General features: G+C 42.0%; 1 protein-coding gene across 2 annotated transcripts in view; it reads right to left on the reverse strand.

The window, feature by feature from the left end:
- Positions 1-14592, reverse strand: part of PTPRO (protein tyrosine phosphatase receptor type O) — a 148131-nt gene extending 133539 nt beyond the window's left edge. The window contains exon 1 of one of the 2 annotated variants that reach the window (XM_066549772.1): positions 14377-14592. In XM_066549772.1, the coding sequence (XP_066405869.1) occupies positions 14377-14577 (201 nt within the window). In that variant the 5' untranslated portion in view covers positions 14578-14592. The remainder of the gene's footprint in view (positions 1-14376) is intronic. The other variant, XM_066549773.1, reaches the window with a different exon arrangement.
- Positions 14593-20379: the final 5787 nt, after the last annotated feature.

Consider the following 20379-nt stretch of genomic DNA (forward strand, 5'->3'; position numbering starts at 1 on the left):
TTTTAATTTGAGGGGAGGGAAGGTTCATTAATAGATGTATTTCTATTTTACAGTAGTGTATATTAGGCTGTATATATAATTCAGACAAAAGTACCCAAAGAAACTTGCATTAAATATCTCACATAAAAAGGTAGTGGGGGGAGAATAAAAATCAATTTTAAACTGGGGGGAAAGGGTCATTAATAGCTGTATTTATGTTTTATAAATAAAGTGTATATCAAGCTGTGTGTTGATACTGTGCGGGTGTCCCAGAGCCAGCTGCTGGTGGTGCAGCCCAGCCCACAGAGGTTATGGAGACACCTCCTGAGGGACATTCCCAAGCTGTCTGCACCCAGCTCTGGTGACCTCCAGAGAGCCTTTGCAACCTCAGCCCTGCTGTGATTCTGTGAGCTGGAACCAGGACAAGGCTCTGGAACCCAGCATAGCCACGACCAGCTGAGCTGAAAGTCACAGGGTTTAGTTACTTTTGCTAAAAATCAGTGTAACAAAGCTGCTTTGGATGAAATTCATTTGAATTCACAGTGTAGGTGACAAAGCTCAGTAATTGGCCTTTTTTTTTCCCTGAGAAATATGATCTCTATTTGAATAACAGCTATCTTCACTAAAATAGTCTTTTCATGTAATCACAGTCTTTTTGTGACTATTTAGCATTCCTCTGGAAGTTAAATGACTGCAAATGGTGCGTGCAGAGGAGCCTTTGCTTTGATTGTTACAAAGCTGCAATCCCAAAATGTTTGCTGGAGAAACAGCGCTTCACAGGGAAGCTAAAAGCAAAATAGGGGTTTTTTTTCTGGAGAAATGAGGTTACACAGGGTAGGTGAGCAGGGTGGGTGAGAGCCAAAGGGACTCGAGCAGGGTTAAGCGCAGATGGAGGAGATGCAGGGATGGCAAGTGAAGCAGAAAGGGAAGAAGTGGGCTGGAGAGGAAAGAGGCCAAGGAAACAATAGCAAGGGGACAAACACTGGAGAGGATAAATGGGAAAAACGGGATAGCATTTTATTCTTGGAAAAATACAAATCTCAGTCAATTGCAATTATTTGCAGATAACTTCAAGTGGTTGTTAGTTGTTGAATTTTCCTCGACTGACTGCCCCTGCCTCCTTTTTTCTTTAGAGAGGGCTGAAAGCTTAGAACTGAAGTGTTCTTTCTGGAGAATTGAAATATTTGCTGGGAAGCCTCTTAGGCTTCCCTATCATAGCAAAAACTATAAAAATAATGTTTGTCAGTCAATGCAAATTATTATTTTGCTTCTAAAACCTTCTGAATACCCCACCTCTACAGTAATTTTTGCACAGGATTAATAAATAAAACATTCACACACTGCCCATTAAAAAAAAAAATCTAGTATTTAAGCCCTGAGGGAAAGAAGAGGAAAAGATTAATCTTAGACATTTCTTTAAACTCTCCAACAAGCTGCAGCCTCGGAGGTGTTCCTCCTCTCCCTCAAGTACATTTTCACAAACTGGAAATCAGATTAGCCTGCAGTTTATCCATGGGTGGACAAATAGGTGCAACTACAAAGCAAAGCCAGGTGAGTTACCCTGCCCTCTCCTTTCCCTCTGCAGGAGCTGCTGCAGGGGGACAGGATGGAACACGGACATCCCCAGGTCCAGTCCTGCAGGAATTACTTCTGGTCTTTCAGCAGGGCCGGCTGAAGGGCAAGGGAACAACCCACTGTGCCACTGCCTAACTGTTTGCATGCTACATGTTAGCAAAATCTGGCCCTTTCTGCATAAAACAGCATCCACAGAGATGGTTTTTAAATGGGACCTATATCATTATTTCTATATTTATTATCCTAGATCATACCTCCATCACTGTCACAAAACTGGGTTATATTATTTTAAATAAAAACCCATATTTGCTTAATCCCTCACAGTCAGAGTAGCAATATTTAAATTTATGAATTAGTACTGGCCAGGGAACACATATTCAAAGTGTATCCTTATCTTGCCTCTCAAACATGATGATTTATAGATTGATCTGACTGGTTGCTTTGACACAGTTCCTTTAACCATAACATCTTTCTGTTCCTCTAGTAGCTGAGATTTAGCATTTCAGGCTGTGTACATATGTTGGATAAGAACATAATCCTCAGCTCCGGGCATAGGAGCTCATGGTAAGAGGATGGCTCTGCATACAAATTGAGAGCACTGAGATGCAGAAAAAGAAAAATACATTAAACCCTAATATGCATATTATGAAGGCCTTCTGGCATCAGAAGAAATCATCAGTTATTTAGCTTGACATCTTTAGAAACAGAGGGACTAGAGAGAAAAAAATAAAGGAGAGAAAAAGAGAAAAAAATGGTATGACCTTTAGTCCAACACTCCAAGTAAAGACTTTGGATAAATAGGCACACAGAAAGAATGTGCCAATATGCAAAGAGGCAAAGAGATAAACGTGACTAGACCATTTCTGCAGAGAAAAATCACAGCACTCCCATTTCACAGCCATTTCTGACAGCACAGAGATGGATTTAGCAGGGGGCAGAAGGGGACCCTCCTCCTCTTCCCCTCTATTAGCCTCTTTAACTCAGCACGTGCATCCCTGGGTGCAGGATGCAGCACATCTCTGCAGTCCATCTGCTTCCCCTCACACAGGCTGGGGCTCCTCTCCTCATGCAAAAATTACATTCCATTACCATTGCAAAAATTCACCCTGGGCACCCAGCAATTCCCAGCCATCCCTCTCACAGTACTGAAGGGTGTAGTGTTCTGGACAAAACCAGAAAAGTTTTGTCCAACCCCAATTAAAAAACAGAAATCTGTATTCTAGCATGGACAAGTAAACAGTTAAAAATATGAACTGACATAACTTCAAGGCAAAAATCTGTGAAAAAAAACATAAAATTCCTGAACTCATCCTCCCCTCCAAAGTTATAAAATCATTAGGAATAAAATGCAGAGTACAATGCAGAGTCAGGCAACAGAAGCTGTAATCACAGCCCTAACTGTTCCTTTGGAGCTCATTAAGTGCATTGAGTCCCTGTAATCTTTTATTGATTTTAGAAGCACGGCTTCCATTATCAATACAAAAAGTTTAAGAGAAATTTTCAGAAAGGATTCCACATATTCCCTTGAGACATGGATCTCACCACCCCGATTTATACAAATGTTGGTAGCTGGGTGCAGTGATGACAGATTCCTCTGCTCCAGCACTTCCAGGACAGAGGCCAGTCCTACACCAAGAGCCTTTGACTCATATTGTTCCCAAAAATCCCCTCGAGGAGCTTTTAATGGTTCCCTGCATGCCCAAGACCTAAGCTTGTAAAATATATGAAGTCATAGCTCTCCTCCCAGAAATGTAACTCAGAAGAGGAGGGGGAAAAATAAAAGAAAAAAAGAAAAAAGGGAAAAAATAAATCCAAAAACCTCCTTGAGAATTCTGAAGCTGTGAACTGAATGTGCAGTGATAGCAGATACCTGCCTGACTCTGCAGAAAGCTTAAGTGATAATTAAGGTACATTCTAACACTGGAAGCTCTAAAAATTTTATCCTTGATATAATATTTAAAGCTCAAGCTTCAAGGCACTGATAAATGCAAGAAAACAAGCAGAGTTCAGCATAAAGCTTATGAGTGTAACCCAGAGTTTGAAATTCTACAAAGGAAGGTGGCCCAAATTATTTTAAAATGAATTTGCAAAACAGAACAGTCAGGTTAATAAAAATTTCATACACTTTTGTGTCCCAATTCATGATCTTTAATTGGCTGCCATTCCTCTCCTGCAGGCTCCTAAGAAGCTGCCCAGAGAGGTGATGGAATCTCCATCCTCACAAATGCTCAGAACTGATCAGGACACAGAGAGAGCAGAGGCTGAGAGCAGATGCTCTCCAGACATCCCTGCCAGCCTAAATCACTGCACAACCCTAAACTGTTCCACATGTCCTTGACCCTCTGAAATGCACACAGCACCTCCTCCCCACCACATTCTTTGCTTTTTTGATGACAACCAGGGGACAATCCTGAAGAGCCTCCTCTCCTCCCCCTGCAATCTCTTGCCTGCTCCTTTCCCCACATGCTGCATTTGCCTTCTACATCCTCCAACTATGCCATGGAGTGAGAAACACCAGCTTAAAGCCAGCTAGAAGGATAAACAAATCGTGGGGTATTCCCCTCAAAATCTTGGGGGTTTTCCCTTTAAAATCCTTAGGTTTTCCCTCAAAAGCTTGGGGCTTTACCCTTAAAATCTTGGGGTTTTCGCTTTCAGATCTTGGGATTTTGCCCTCCAAATTCTGGAGTTTTCCCCTAAAAATTCTGGGGTTTTTCCCTTCCAAGTCTTGGGGGTTTCCCCTCAAAAAATCTGTGGTTTTCTGGCTATCCTGTATTCTGTGATAGCCCAGTAGCTCTCATGTGCTCTAATCATATCACCAGTGCTCATAATGGAAATAAATCCCTCCCTCCAGGGAGGGGAGAAAGAAATAAAAATGTTTCAGGTAAAAAATAGAAGTGCTCTGATCAGTAGATGATTTTTACTCACAGCACATATTGACAACAAGCAGCTGATCCCATGCAATCATTACAAGGTATCATTACTAAAAGCCAATCTTCCAAACAGGTCACGTCTTCATTAAAGATTAGCTACCAAATGCAGAAGGGATGCAAAAATAACCTTGTGTATAACTGGAACAGACAAAGCTGGCTAGATATGCTCTGGCACATTCCAAAATGCTTCTGCTTCTTTTCCATTTTATCTCCTAACCTCATCATGTCCACAAACAGGTTTTATTTGTGCTTGAAATAATGTCACCTGCAACTATTCCAGTCACACCATCCTCCTGGTGAGGCCATGGAAGGCACTGTGGCTCTGCTCCAGGCTGAACACTCATACAACACAGATTCCAGAATTTGTTTTCTCCACCTGGACACCTACTGACATCCTGATTTGGGCTGTCCATCACCTAGTGCAGTAATGCCCACCAGGAAAAGCTGTTGTCTGACAGTTAGGCCGTGACTCAATGCACAGAGCTCAGTGGCCATACATCAGCTTTTCTTATCTCAATCCACACTTTTTTTTCTGATTCTCCTCCCCATCCCACCAGTCAGGGTGACAGTGGCTGCATGGTATTTGGTTGCCACAATACTTTGCAAAACCTGCCCTGCAAAGTTCAGTTCATTGATGACTAAATATTTTTAAAAACCACCAAAACCTAAATATCTTATTTTAAAAGAATATTTACAATATGAAGTAAATAATTATATAGATCCCACTTAAAGCTGTTGTGAAGCACTATAGTCAAAGGGCCAAAACTCTTTCTTTATTGCTATTGTCAATTCCTTTTGACAATGCAGCCCTCTAATCCTAAAGTTTTAAACAGAAATATGTCCATGCAGAAACAGGCAGTGCTCAGTTAATCTCAGTTAATCTCTGCATGGACATCTAAGAACACATCCACTTTTCTTCATGGAAAGAATTCAAAGGGTTTGACTTCCCCATGAGTTCCTCCAAGCTCTCCTACTCAATATGGAACTTGGAATCACTGGCTGTGCATTTGCCCATTAGAGAAGGATTATTCCAGACACCAATCTTAAATGAATTCTCAAATCTTTGTTCATTTCTGCATTTGAAATAAGTATATTTTGAACTGTTATTTCCATCTGTTTTATCACACCTATGGCAGCTTGTTGGTCTCTAGTTAGCTACAAAGATGTAAGTGGAAGGGTCTAGGAAATAATAGCTGTGTTCTGAATGCACCTGAGCTGAGCAGGATGAGAGTTTATCTTCTGAAATTCAAAGGTCTTAGATGGCCACTGGGCTTTGGTCTCATGATTAAAGAAGCAGGGACCAGCCAGATTTTTCAGATCCAGATAAGGTATCTGATATTGACGCAGAATTTGGTTTCCACACATCCATGTATCTGTACTAATGCTGCAATGCCTGCAACAGGAGCTGTAGCTTGAAATGTCCTTAAATGTGAGCTGTAATTTGAGCAGAGGGAGAAGCAAGGAGAGGAAGAGAAAGAGGAGATTTGTTGTCAACTTATTGCAAAAGTTACACACCTTCTCAGTGATTTCTCACAGGCATCTCCTCACAGCACTGACTCCTTTTTCTTCTTCACAGCACAGCCAACAAACTCCAACTCTCTTCACCACCAGCTAACAGAGACTGCAGCTCCCCTCACAGCACAACCAAACTCCAACTCTCTCCTCACCCAGCTACCCCACTCTTCTGTAGCACTCTTCTTCTTATTGGGCACAGCTGTGGTCTTTTAAGGGCAGGGCTGTTCCTAATCTTTGGTGATCAGTACAGCTGCAACTCCTCAGGTGTGAGACTACCTTCTGCACTATTCTCTTACATTCTGTCCCTCCACAGAGACTGATGGCTCTGTCTGCAGAGAAAAGCACCCCAGAGCAGAATTAGTAAATTCCTACACTGGCTTCAGCCGTGGATTACAACACCCCACCTCCTGCCAACACAGCTACCCCCTAAACAAGAAGATTCCTCAAGATTGATCTGATGGGGAGTCTCTGATTCTAAAAATCAAACCCACCCAGTTTGTGCTGCTGGCACTGCAGCGAGCCCAGGTCCACCACGGCGTCACGGCTGGCTCTGTGCTGAGTGTCAGAGCCACATCATCCCCTGGCTGGGACTGCAGCCTGCCCACTGCAGCCTGCTCCAAAGCCCATTTAAAGCAGCATAAAAACATCCATTGACTTCACTTGGGCTTTGGAGCCGTTCCCAGAAGCACAGTAGACTCTCTGATAGCTCCTCAGAATTAGAGGAAACCTGTCAGTTCTAGTTCCAGCTAACAGACACTGATGCTGCACATAAACAACAGGTGAGGTGGCAAAGTTATTGTCCTTGTTCCCAGAATGCCCCAATTCCAGTGAAATGCTGGTGACATCATTCTGTAGTTTTCATTATTTCCCCCCATGCTGCTTAAGGAAACCTGATGGGGCTTCGTAGCCCATGGAGTCCTGAGTAAATTTTCAAAAGGTTTGAAAATTAAAAAGCTTTTTCAGCTTTTTTAACATATTATTTTGCAATGCAACTGAGAAGTAATTTTATATCAGAGATCATTTTGAAATACACTTAAATATTCACTATGTATTCATTTCAGAAAACATCATAATTTTTCTTGTTGTATTTAATAACTGCTAGCTAATTATGTAAAATCCCATCCCATCTGCTTAGTCCTTCACACAGCAAAATTAGAGAGCTTCATTCGACAGTCATTACTCACAGAAGGAGAGGCATTGATTTAATGGACTTCCCTGAAAAGGGATTACAGTATAGGATCCTCTGATATTGATTTTGTGACATCATCATCTTTTCCTCAGAAGCAGACACTGATGACTCAAGAAAATACCAGTACAAGATCAGGCAGGCAAGTTAGAGAAAGAAAATTATTTTTAAAACCCCCAAACCTCCTAATTTACAGTAAGTTGACTACAATAAAATATTAGCTATGTTCTCTGTTTCAAATGCAAGTTCTCTTTGAAAAAGGAAAACATCTGAGTGATGTTTCTCTCTTTCATCTCTTGCCCTGCTTACAGTCACTTTCATGAAACTATTGTGAGCTAGACCATTTTTTGTAGGTTAATGGGTTCTCTTTGAAGGGATTAAAGCCACATTGATTATTAATTATTTTTGATGTTTTAAACTGATGTAAACGACCAGAAGCTCTGAAGAACAACATCCTCTAGAAATCAATACTGAATTTAAAAAAAAGAACAAGTAACAAACAACAACAACAACAACCAAGACCCCTCTGCTCAGCTCCTGGGGGAAACAATTGTGACTTCTGTTTGGAAGGTATACCAGCCCTTGGAGAATACCAGCACTGGCATAGATGATAATCATTTCTAAGTTATCTAGAGCATCCTTATTTTGATGTGTCTATCTTCCAGACTCCAGGCAGAGTCTGCAGGTATTTTGCATACAGAACAAAGCTAGGCACAGCAGTGCTAAGCAAATAATAAATAAATTCATTTCATTGCTCTGGGAAAATGATCATTTTTTTTTTCCTTAAATCTGCCTTGCAGTGCTTTAGGAAAACACTAATTAGCATTCTTTCCATGTGTTTTTTTCTCCCCAATTCTTTCTACTGTTCTTCACCACATGTAAGAGATCTTGGGGTTTTGGGTGTGTGTGGGTTTTTCCAGTGTTTTGTTGGCTTTTTTTCCCCTTGCTCAAATTTAACATTTCTTCAATGTTTGTAAGTGGAATGAAGCCATTCCTTCCCATTTAATAGATCAGTAAGGAGTGAAGATTTCCCATGTTCAAATGACTTCCATATGAACAAATAGGAAATGATCCAGAATAGCTCTGCTGCAGATGAAATACAGAAAGCAAATTATACAAAGGGAATGAGACAATTGGGACTGTCTGCCTGCTTTGGGGACTCCTCCCAGCATTGAAGAACAGCCCCTCCATGGCTGATTCTAGGGGGTGTGACGAGGAAATTACTGAAAACCCTTAAACTTGAAGGAGTTGCTGATCAGATTCACAAATTAATGACTGGGACCTACCTCTCTTACCCCAAAGACTTGGCCTTCATGTGATACAGCTGGAAATCAACACAGCTAACCTGAGGACCTGCAGGTTTATAACACACAAAGGAGCTGCAGTGGTTCAAACCCTTCTGACAAGACAAGAAGGCCCTTGTCTCAACAACAGAGGAAAGTGCTGAGGCCAAATCACTTCAAAATCACAACTGTGTAGATTGACAGGCAACCTTATCTGTTTTTACAGAGAACTTAGAAAGGAATTTAGGATTTTTATCCCCCAAGAGGTTCATATCTACCAAACAGCTACCTCATGTTAAATCTCTGACTGACATAGAATAATAGCTCAGAGTTGTTTACTTCCATTATCTCCGTTCAGCTTCTCTGAAGTGCTCAATGCTTGTGCTTAAATACCATGCTCACATTTTGCCACCTCCAATGTTATGTTTTCTGTCCAAATATCCCACATATTCTCATGTCCATGCTATCACCTCAAGACCAGCATACTTAAATTTTTCCTGCTAACTCTGCTCCCTGTTGCTGTCAGCTGTGACACCAACTTTTGCATCACCCACACTTACTGTAAAGCATCTCTTCCCTAAATACCTGCATTCAACCAGAAGGGAAACTGCAGAGCTTGCCACGCTCATTCCAGCACAGCCCTGATGCAAAGTGTTATCTTTCTGGTAAGCCAGACACCATGCATATCATTTTATTTCTGGAACTCCCTCTAAAAGCCACTGTAATTTCCCAGCACAGGAATGAGGGGGTTCCAGAAATGGAATGCATCATGTCTGGCTTGCTGCAAAGATGGCAAACTCCTTTCCTAGGAGTTGCTCCCTTCACTGGCTGCCATTCATTTGAGATTGCAGAGTGCTGAGAAATGCAAGGTAACCTTTCTGTTTCCAGTATTTCCCATTCTCTGTTCATCTGTTATACTCCATATGTGGCAGCTAGCATATGTTGCCACATTTGTCTCAAAGATTTTCCCCTTTTCCACTCTATCTACATTGATAGAAATTTAATAAGAAAAAAAAAAGAAAGTTACAATTTCATGTGCAAAACATTTAATAAACAAGTCTCTTAATTTATATCAGTGCACTCGTAGGTACTCGAGTCTGTGTAAAGATTTTAATTTCAGAATATTCTTAATATTTATTAAGTTTTTTTTTCTTCAAGTTGCAACCAACTCAGTTTTGTATATAGAATAGAATTTTTAAAACCTTGAGTAACAAAAATGGAATCACTAATTTACTAGAAGCTAAGAGGAAATTAATAGAAGAGTGCTCAGGATAACAATGTATACTTCTCCAATGAAAAAGGCAAATAATTTAAAAGAACACTTAGATTCAAAGTTAGCTATGAGTCTTTTAAGTTCTTCAGCAAATAGACCTCTTCCCAAAGGTTTATTTTTTGACATTTATTGTCCTGACTCATATGCCTAAGTAAAAAAAATGCTCCCTTCCCCAGAGCTGAGGCTGTCTGGTAAAATAAGTCTCAAGGTGGATTTACACAAGGCTCTGTTCAGTTTAGCATTCATTCTGAAGCTCTGTAAGGTCATTTCATTATCTGCCTGGATTGCTCTGTGTGGTGACAGCAGAAATGCAGAGATTAGTGGGATTCTCAGGTTCAGCCAGCACTGTCTGGGAGGCCTTTAATGAATTGCCACGGGATCAGCACAGGTAAGTCTGCATCCATCCCAGCCTGGATGAGGGATCACCCTTGAGTGCAGCTTCTGACCCAGGTGATACAACCTAGAAATTGCCTTACTGACCCTGTGCAATCTGAGCCTGGGGCTCATAAGTCCTGCAGGCATGAAGGATCTTTTCTCAACGCTCCACTGTCATTTCATCACGAGGAAATCTGCCAGAGGGTAATGGCAGACTCTTATTTCACTGGCAGAGAGGGGTTTGCGAGTGCCTACTGCAGTTCCGTAAACATGACTTGGCACAAGCAGCCTCTTCTTTGGCTTTGCCGTCCAGAATCACCCTGATCCACATATTATCCATGAAAATGAAGAAATTAAAGAGAATTATTAGGATCCTACACCTGACTTGTAGAAGTTTAGAGCTGAGGGTGACTATTCATAATTAGCTTTTTTAAAAAGAAAAGTCCTTGCTTTTCCTGGGAGGATGCTTTTTTCTCCCATACAGTCCAAGAGGAGTGGTAAGAAAAGACTTTTACCTCTGGGCCTGAAACCATCATGAGGAAGCCTTTCATTTGTTTTGCAAACAAAAAAGAGCTGGCAAGGTAAGTTTGGGTCTTTCTTTGTTTTATTTTGACACTAGTGGAACACGGCCATGAGGAAAGAAGACAAAACTTGTCTCAACAAGAGCTTCAGCCACCATCTCTTGGAGAGAGAAGAGTTGCCAAAAGGACTCCATAGCAAAATTCAAATTATTCATTCATTGCTTTTCCCAGCAGGAGGAAACAGCAGTGACACACTGGGGCTCTCAGCTGTGAAATCAGCCTCTCTCTTAAAAAGGTTTTTCCTGCAGGAAAAGGCAGCACCCTAATGGTAAGGCTTTTGCTTCAGATTATTAACTGAAGATGTAGATATTACTGAAAATTACACCAGTAGAAACAGATTTCCTTTGCTGGGTAAAGTTGAGTAAAGTCTTACAGAACCTCAGTCTCTTTGAATGTCTTGGTCCATGTAAACCTGCGTTGAGTTCACTATGATGCCAAACTACAAAACCTGATGTAGCATTGGACAAAATTCTACCCTGCTAGACACAAAAAAAATTGTCCTTGCTAAGAGAAAGAAAGAGGATGTTGCTGATTTTAATTAAGAGCATATATAAGACTGATATTCAAAGACCTCAGTCTCCTGGAAAAAAGAGATGCGTTATTTTACTTATAGAGAATTTTCCTGAAGAGTGTCATCACTCCTATTTAGCCCAGACATGGAAGCACTGAGACAACCAGTCTTCTCTATTATTTTTCTACTGAGACCCTTGCTCAGAACATCTTGGAGGTGGAACAGATTGCAAACAATGTCCCAGCACCAGGTTTGGCTTGTTCAAGATGTTTTTCTCTTCTAACTAAGCTTTACCTTCTCCCCCAGAAATAATTTAACAAAGCAACCTTAAAGCTCCCAGGTGCAAGCCACCAGCAGCATGGAACATCTGACACACCAGGGACATCATCCAGAGCAGAACTTCAGCTGGCCAGAGCTCAGAGCAGTCATGACTAAGGGAAGGCTGCTTGGTTGCAGTTAAAAAAGATGATAAACATAACATCAGTCACTGGAATGAGGGAATGTGTCTACTTTTTATTCCTATTTATTAAGCTGAAGTACAGCTTTTCCTTTGGGCTGTGCTCAGCCCTGCCTTTGCCATGCCAAAATGAGATGATTACAGAGCAAGCTGCTGAAGACTCTGCCTTCCAGCCATTCTGAGTGAAACAAACTAACAGAGAACACAGACCCACTGCAAAAATGGCAATATTTTAAGAGATTCCTACAGAGCATGGTTGGAGTCTTCTCTGAAGCAAAACCCACAGCCCTGCTCCTCTCACAAGTACTGTGAATCCATCCTGGTGTCTGAGCTCACACACAATGCCTTTCTCCTGCCAATTTCTAAATTAGCCACCACATAAAAAAAAAAACTGCTAAAGAAGGAGAATGGTAAAGGTTCAAGATCACGTTGCTGTATTTCCAAAAATAATACTATGCTCCTACCCTGGGGCACAGAAAGCATGCACATCACACTGTGAAAGAAGGAGCCACACCTTACTAGCCCATGGGCAACCATATCTGGCACATGGCACGCAGTGGGCAATGTCCCATGTGTCACTGACCCTTCAGCAGCCCCAGAAGCATCAGGAGTTGGAATAAACTGGCACTGTCGCTTTGCACCCTGAAATAATGACAATTGGAAGACAAGAGAAGAGAGGAGAAAATGTGCTTTGAGCAGCTTTATCACTTTGCAAAGTCTGCTGATGATTTTACAAATTGCCAGATGGGCATCAAGGCCACATCAAGCAGATTCAGCTTAGCAAGTGACATTTGGGCTGCTAGCACTGAAACAGCAAGCACACAGACATCAGTTTTGCCTGTCTTCAGATTCATCAGTTCAATGCCACTGCTTTCTCAACAAGATTAACTTCCAGGTGAAGCACCAATTTAATAAATCGAGTCTGCTAAATCTTAGCATTACTTCAACAGGTTGGTAGAACTAAACAGAGCTAAACTGGGAAAAAGCCTTGTTTTGAAATGGGATCTTTTCAATTATTTGTCACTGAAAAAAAAGAAAAATACACAGATCTTGAAGAATATTCAGTGGATTTCAGGCTCAGGAAAACAGTCCTATTGTCATGATCTGAAACAAGCACTGTTCTTGCTTCCCCAATTTCTCTCCTGTAATCAGTTTTACTTTGACAGTCTCACTTCTTTTATTGTAGTGTTCAATACCAATGCAAAGATTACTAATTACAGTGGGCTTGCCACCCAACCAAAGTCATAATCCAGTCACACAGGGAGATACTGATGCACCTCTATCTGAAGCTGCAGCTTTACCTTCTCTTACTCTAAAATTCTGCTAATGCTCATCAGCTTTCTTTGTCCCTCCAGTCCCAGGTTTATTCAGCTGAAAAGTGATGGTTATTTTCCAACAGAATGAAAACCTGGGCCCTTGGCTACCTTCAAACCTTACACAATTAGTTCAGATTTATTATTAATTTCATACAAATTTAAACTACGTATTTTCTGTCTTGCTTTACCACAGCAATGCTAGTTAAAAAAAAAAAAAAAAAAAAAAAAACAAACAACAAAATACAGCACATAAACCTCTTATTTTTTTTTTTAAAGTTAGGATATAGAGTAATGTACATTCTCTAATTGTGGGATAAAACAGCTACTTAAAACTGTGTGCAGTTCTATGTTCATGAAAAAACTAGAAACTTAATCTTTCTACTGGGCCAGAACATGCACAGACTTACTGTCCTTTTTATTTTCTTTTTTTTAACTACCACATTCCATGGAACAACATTTTGTCTGTATATTAGCATTTTATCTTGCATAAATGTATGTTTCAGCAGTTATGAAAATGAGACAGCTGACAGTTGACTACTATATGTGAACAGATGCTGTGAAAGCTTCCCTTTAAATAGTTCTGTCAATGCAATGTCAATTTTAGAAGCGACACCACTGCTGTTCCAGGACATGATCCTGCAAACTCTTATTCACACAGGGAGCCCTGATGATTTCCACAGAACATTTACATTTATAAGGCTCTGAAAGGTCAGGTCCTTAGTTGCAGAGCTCTGCTTAACAGTGACTGACAAATATACAACAAAGTTTTCAGCAGTGCTGAGCTCTGCTCTTCAGGGCAATGACATTTGCAGTATTCACCTGGGCAGCACATTCATTTTCTTTTAGAAGTTACACGAGGCATATAAAATACACTTAAGAAACCATGAAACGAGCTAAAGTGCAGAGATGAAAACACCATGTGAAAACCGAGCTCGCGGCACGAAGCAGAACTTTGAAAAATTAATCTGCCGAGAAGACAGGCTGAGCTTGAAACACAAAAAGAACTGCTCAGCTGTGCCACGACAAACCCAGCACGATCCAGCCCCTTTGTTAGCAGCATCCTCATCAGCGGAGTGTGCCGGGGGGGAAAGGTGCGAGCTCTGAAGGGAGCGGTGCTGAAGGACAGCGCTCCCCAAAACCACCCAAACCCGGCCGGTCCCTCCGGGGCGGGCAGGGGATGTGGCTCAGAGCCAGCCCGATCCCTGGGGGCGATGTGGGAGACGGAGGGAGGGAGCGCATCTCTGCCCGGGGCACGGCGGCCGGGGCTGCTCCCCGCGCAGCACAAAGCGGGCACAGCGCGGAGCGGGCTCGGCGGGCAGGGCAGGCACACAAAGGCGGCGCGGAGGATGCTCCAGCCCCGCATCCCTCTCCTCCCCTCCCCTTCCCGGCACTTACCTTCAGCAACACAAAGAGCCAGAGGAGACAGGAGCGGGCCCCCGGGGCCCCCCGCCGGCGGCGGTCGGGCATGGGGGAGGTGCGGGGGCGGCCGGGCAGGGGGGGCTGCAGCTCCGGTGCCCCCGGGAGCCCCGGCTCTGCCCCCCGCCTGCCTCCGCTCGGCTCCGAGCCGTGCCCGGCAATGGCGAATTGCGGCAGCATCAGGCGGCCGGCGGCGGCGCCGACCTCCCCTCCGAGCGGCGCATCCTGCCGCCCCCCGCCCCTTTTATTTGGGGTTTGCGGCGGGGAGGGGAGGAGGAGGAGGAGGAGGAGAAGGAAGAGGAGGCGACGGCGGGTGGTGTCTCCCCTCCCTGGAGTTTGGGCGATCGCGCCGCTCACCGGCTCCGGGAGCGCCGGCTCCTGCAGCCCCCGGCGGAAGGCGAGGGATGGGAGGTGATGGAGATGATGAAGACAGGAGTCGCCCCCGCACCGCCCTGCTCTGCCCCCGGCCCCCCTGTCCCCCAGCAGCTGCTCCCCGCGGGTAGAAACGCATCCTCACCGCCGCTCACCACCAAGCCCTCCCCGATGTCTTCTTTCCTGCCCCGCCGCCCTCGGGGGACAGAAATGCCCCCAGCATCCGGGGGCATCTGGTGGGGCAGGGAAAGGAGAGGCCGGAGTGGCCCTGGAAGGCGGCTGGAGCTGCAGGGGCAGGAGCTGTTACCCAGCTGGTACACAAGGCAGAACGTCCCTGTGGCTATGCTCGTGTATACAGCTCTCCAAATGTTCACCCTGCAAGGGATGGAGAGCTCATTCTGTCCCACAAGATACTCGGGCCCAGGGGTACACTGAGAGAGAACTCAGGGCACCTCCCCTGCCACATCTTCCCCCCACATCCCACCCAGCGATCCTGCAGGGATCTCCAAACACCTCAGCAAGAGTCTTGCTTAAGATGATGTCTCCAGAAAAAAACAAAACCAAAACCAAACACTTAGAGGAACCTAAACAAAATCCCAAAGTACTTAAACACCTTCCCCATTCAACCACCCCGATGAAAACAGTCTTTCCAAAATGAGAAACTACCTCAGAATCTGGTTTGTCACAGACCACACTCTCACACAGGTATAAATCAGGATGCATCCTTGGTAACACTACCAGAGTTATAAAAAAGGTAAATTCAAACAAAATAGGGTTGCAAGTGTAATAAACAGCTGTGTCAGGGGTGTTAAATTTCAGAGCAACTTTGGGTCTAAGTGTAGTGCCCTTACTTAGAGTAATGGGCCACCACATCACTCTTGCTTCAAAAAATAAAGTAGTGGCTAAAAGTGGATTCTGGGATGGTTTTCAGATTTTCTAAATCATTTAGGCAAGATGAGCTCCACCACAGTCTCGCGGGAATGTCCTTTAAACCAAACAATTACAAAGCTGTTTTCTACCAGCACTGCAAAATTGGACAATAATGAATCTGTGTTTCAGAGCCCTGCTCAGCTTATATATGGCATATTTTTGATTTTCCTTATAATCTGGACACTCAGTCAACAAAAGCTTGATTTCAAAGTGGCCAAAGCCAGAGAGGGATGTGCTTATTTTGTACTGAAATGGGCCCTTGAGCAAAGATTTGCCACACTTGATGTGGATTAATCCAGAAAGCAAAGGAGAAAATCAGGCCCCATGTAGATATTGGCACAAAGCCTAAATTTAGAAATCCAAAAGGCAAATGCTACCCACATGTTCATTTATAAGAAGCTGGGGACATTACAGATATATTCAATGCTACCAGTAAAGGACACAGACTTCTCTTGGGTGCTCACTACTCTGTTAGTGCTTGAAACTTATCTGAAATTGGTATGCAAGGGGTTAACCATAAATTTCCTTCAGTAGTATTCAGGTTTACAATTAAGAGAGGTTATCTGAAAGACAAAGATGTGAATTTCCTTAGGAAACTAAAATTTTGCCAGTATTTGAAAGCTGTAGGTGGAATTTTTGGCTGGGAACCTCTTGTTTATTAAGTAAATTGGACTTAAATGATTTTTGTCCTTAGGACTGTATTTTATGCTTCTTTCTTCTCCAGTATTCCACTTATTTACAAACATTTAGACATTAAAATGATGATGGCATAAGCAAGGCTAAAGATCAAAGATATTTAAGAGGAAAAAAGAAGTATAAAATTCTAGTAGCATTTTAGCCTCAGGACAACACTATTGGAATCAAAGAGAGTGAACAATAGCTGAAAGAAGTGAGAAACATTTCTGCAATGAAACCTTCAATAAAGTACCAAGGTAATAAAGTTTTCTGATCTAGCTGTTGAAGCTGAGGAAAATGCAGCCAAGAGAATTCAAGGTTGCATCTTCTTTAAATTATGGGAGTATGGAATTATTCAACTTTTTCAAAAAGGGCGAGTGCTTTGGAAGATTCCAGTTTGTGAATAGAACATAATCCTTCAGAAAAAAATACAGAGCAGAGGGGAAAAAAGAAGAGGATCTATGAAAACAGAATCACCCTTATTTGTTTCTAGAGTCTAAACAATAAAAACAGCCAGACTATTAACACACCAGGAAAGCTGTAAAAATAGAGACAATGAGATAACTTTTATGTACTCATGGAAGAAGAAACAGGGTAATTTGTGAGTGGTCAGTTAGAAAAAGATACTGATGCTCTACAACCCTCTGCATGGGCCCAGAGGAAAAGGAAGTGCTCAGCAGGATACCTCACAAACTGGAATTTCATTTATTTGGATGAAAAACACACAAGCATTTGAGAAAAATTTTTAAAACAAAAATCAGGAAAAATGAGGAACATTTGTTCTGGCATCAAACAGCAGCTTTTTCTGAATTGGATACTGGGATGTTGGCAATTTGAACTAATTTTTTTCCCTCCTCTTTTCTTTACATTCCAGAAACCTGAAAAAACTCTTCTTGTCAGAGCAGAAGGTGGAACATGTTCCCAATTACTAAGACAGCCCTGTGCAAGGAGTCAGTGAAAGCCCTGACCTTGGCTCTTGTGGAGCTCCTGCAACACAGAGCAGCTCACTGGCCACAGAGTCCCTCACTCCATGTAAAACTCCCCTTCACTCACATAAAACTGACACTTGTGGAGCTCTGCCACCTTTGCCCAGAACTCATCAAAGGTCATTTAGGGTACTGCAGACCATCCTGAGTTGGAAGGGACCCACAAGGATCATGGAAGCCCAACTCCTCCAGTACAGCACGGACTCATGGCAAGACCTCGTTGCACTAAGAACAACTCTCATTTTTCCTCCAAGATCTGTTCTACTTGGAAAATATCCTAATTTTTTCTTGGTCTATGACAAACTCTGGGCTGCAGTGGACACCTGTCTATTATATTTGGGTTGCCCCCAGATGTAGGAAGGAATGATGAATCTGACTCCATGTTCTCAGAAGGCTAATTTATTGTTTTATGATCTATATTATATTAAAGAATGCTATACTAAACTATACTAAAGAATACAGAAAGGATACTTACAGAAGGCTAAAAAGATAATAATGAAAACTTGTGACTCTCTTCAGAGTCCTGACACAGCTTGGCACTGATTGACCAAGAAATCAGTGAAAACCAATAAACAATCACCTGTGGTAAACAATCTCCAAACACATGCCACACGAGCAAAACAGAGGAAAAGCAAATGAAATAATATTGTTTTCATTTTTCTCTGAGGCTTCTCAGCTTCCTAGGAGAAAATCCTGGGCGAAGGGATTTTTCAGAAAATGTGAATGTGGCTTAAGTGACTTTGGCTCTCTCTGAATGCAGCTGGCAGAATCACAGTGAAGCAGAGAACTTAGAGCCTGACAGAGAGGTGCACAATGTGGTATTTTGATACAAAGTCCTGTCTCTACTCACTAGATTTACTGTAAAAGCTGGGCAGGAATTATTTTTTCTGATAATGATAATTATTTATTATTTATTCTGACGTGCAGTATGCAGGAACATGATAAAGTATTTCAAGGCATTATTAGGACACAGCCCTAGAAGACAAAAATGGTTTAAGGAAAATCCTCTTGCATTTTGAGAGCACCACCCCCAAGGAGGACTCCACATCAAACACAGTTTCAAGAACTTCTCAGGTAGCTCATCACCTCCTTGAAGGCTGTGTTAGTTACAGTGCTAGAGCTTTACCTTTATTTAATGGCCTGATGAATTAAAACACTTGTGTGCTTTAATCAGATATTTAATTAATGTATCATCCTAACTAAACCAGTGTTAGTTACCATATATCACCCTAGATTATCAGAGAAAAATAGAAATATAATGTTTCATGGTTTCAAATGTATCTATAAATGTTCCTGCTGATAGCTTATGTGGACTTGATTTAAGGTTTATGGTAAATTCTCCCCTTATCCCTGAAAACCCCAAAGCAACACTCTGTCAGATCTACCAACTTTGCCTGGCCTAAGGAAAAAAAGCTGTAAATTAGCATTTATTCCTAGCTGCAGTATAAACCCAGATTTATGTGAAGATTTACAGGCCTCAGCAAGTCTGGATAAGCATGACATGAAAGGAGGTTTATAAAAAAAACCCCACTCTAAGTAAAAGTCATCTTGGTCCATGAAGTTTTTGAAGCAAAGTTATTTTTCAGTGAGAAATGCTCTTATGAAAATAAAGTGTGGATCCTTCTTAAATGTATTCTCACCTAAAGTCCTTTCATTTCAATGACAGCAGTGGATGAAACAATAACAAAAACAAGTGCAAAGGGTGGCTAGAATAATGTACATGGGTTGGCACTTAGTGTTCAAGTGCAAATTTATCTTGGATTTCAGTTTGATAAGTACAGGCCCTGTGACTTCTAAAAGTGTGCCCCCCTAACAAACAAGTTGTCAGTTTTTTAAAACAATCTGTCTTTTCATAACAAGAATGATTGACACACTTCAGATGTGCAAGCTGATCAACTTCCAGACACTTATTAGTCTTTCAGCGCAGGAGAAGCAGTGAACTACCCTGCAAAAGGTCATTTCCCTTTTTAAAGCAGTCAGAAATCTGTTCTTGACATTGAATCTTTTCCTCATAAATAAGCACATGAAAGATTTTTGTCTGATGTTTCTTTCCTTTAGCACTGAAATGGGGTATGGAGAGGCACCGAGTTGGTTTTTGTGGGTATTTTTTTTTTTTTCCAGAAGGGAAGGAATAAACATACCCACAAGGCTGATAAGATTATTTAACATTTAAACAGTGTATTCCACTTTTATTTATCTGTCCCAGGGTATCTGGATGCTACAGGATGCCTGAGAAACAGATTGAGTTCTGTGAACATAATTCTAGATAAAAAATATTCATATATTTACCTTTCTAGCAAGTTATTAAGTATTTGACCAGCCCTGTCTGTTATCAAAATGTCCCTTTTACAGTTCTCTCTCCAGTCTCAGCAGATATGGTTGGAAAAAAAAAAAAAATAAATCACTGCACTTTCTAACTGTTCTTATTTTGTATTGCAACCTCAGTGTTTCCTTCCAGATGGGACCTGCTTCTCCATTTTTGTCTATGATCTAAGCAGGCCAAAGGCTGGGGAAAGAGGCAGGCTGGGAATTTCTCACTGTCTTCAGCAACTTCTAAAGCCATAAAAGTTGAAAAAAGTGAAAAAAAAAGTTATTTTATTTCTGCTTAAGACGGGTATTTCTTTCTGCTTTCTTGGGGGTAATTCTCAGTAATTCCACTGTACTTTACATTGCAGAACCATCCAGCCTTTTTATAAAAAAAAAAAAAAAAAAAAAAAATTGAGCTCCAGTCAGCCAGAGACTTTTATCACCTTTCACCTCTGAAATATACTGACTTCCTCTGACCCTCGCAGGCCCTATTGATTCACAGAAATCTGACTCATAGTTACAGGAAACATTTCTCTCCCCAGAAATTGACAGCAGGAGCTGAAATTTTGCACGGATAACATCCTTTTCTTCCCTGGCATCTGTGCTGATATTTTTTTCTCTCACTCCATGGTTTGGGGGTACCATAACCCAGTATAAAAATGCATGCCTTAAACCAGTGCCTTTTCACTGCCATTTCCCAAATGGCATCACT

Source organism: Molothrus aeneus, chromosome 5 (assembly GCF_037042795.1).
Source record: "Molothrus aeneus isolate 106 chromosome 5, BPBGC_Maene_1.0, whole genome shotgun sequence".
Classification (NCBI taxonomy): domain Eukaryota; kingdom Metazoa; phylum Chordata; class Aves; order Passeriformes; family Icteridae; genus Molothrus; species Molothrus aeneus.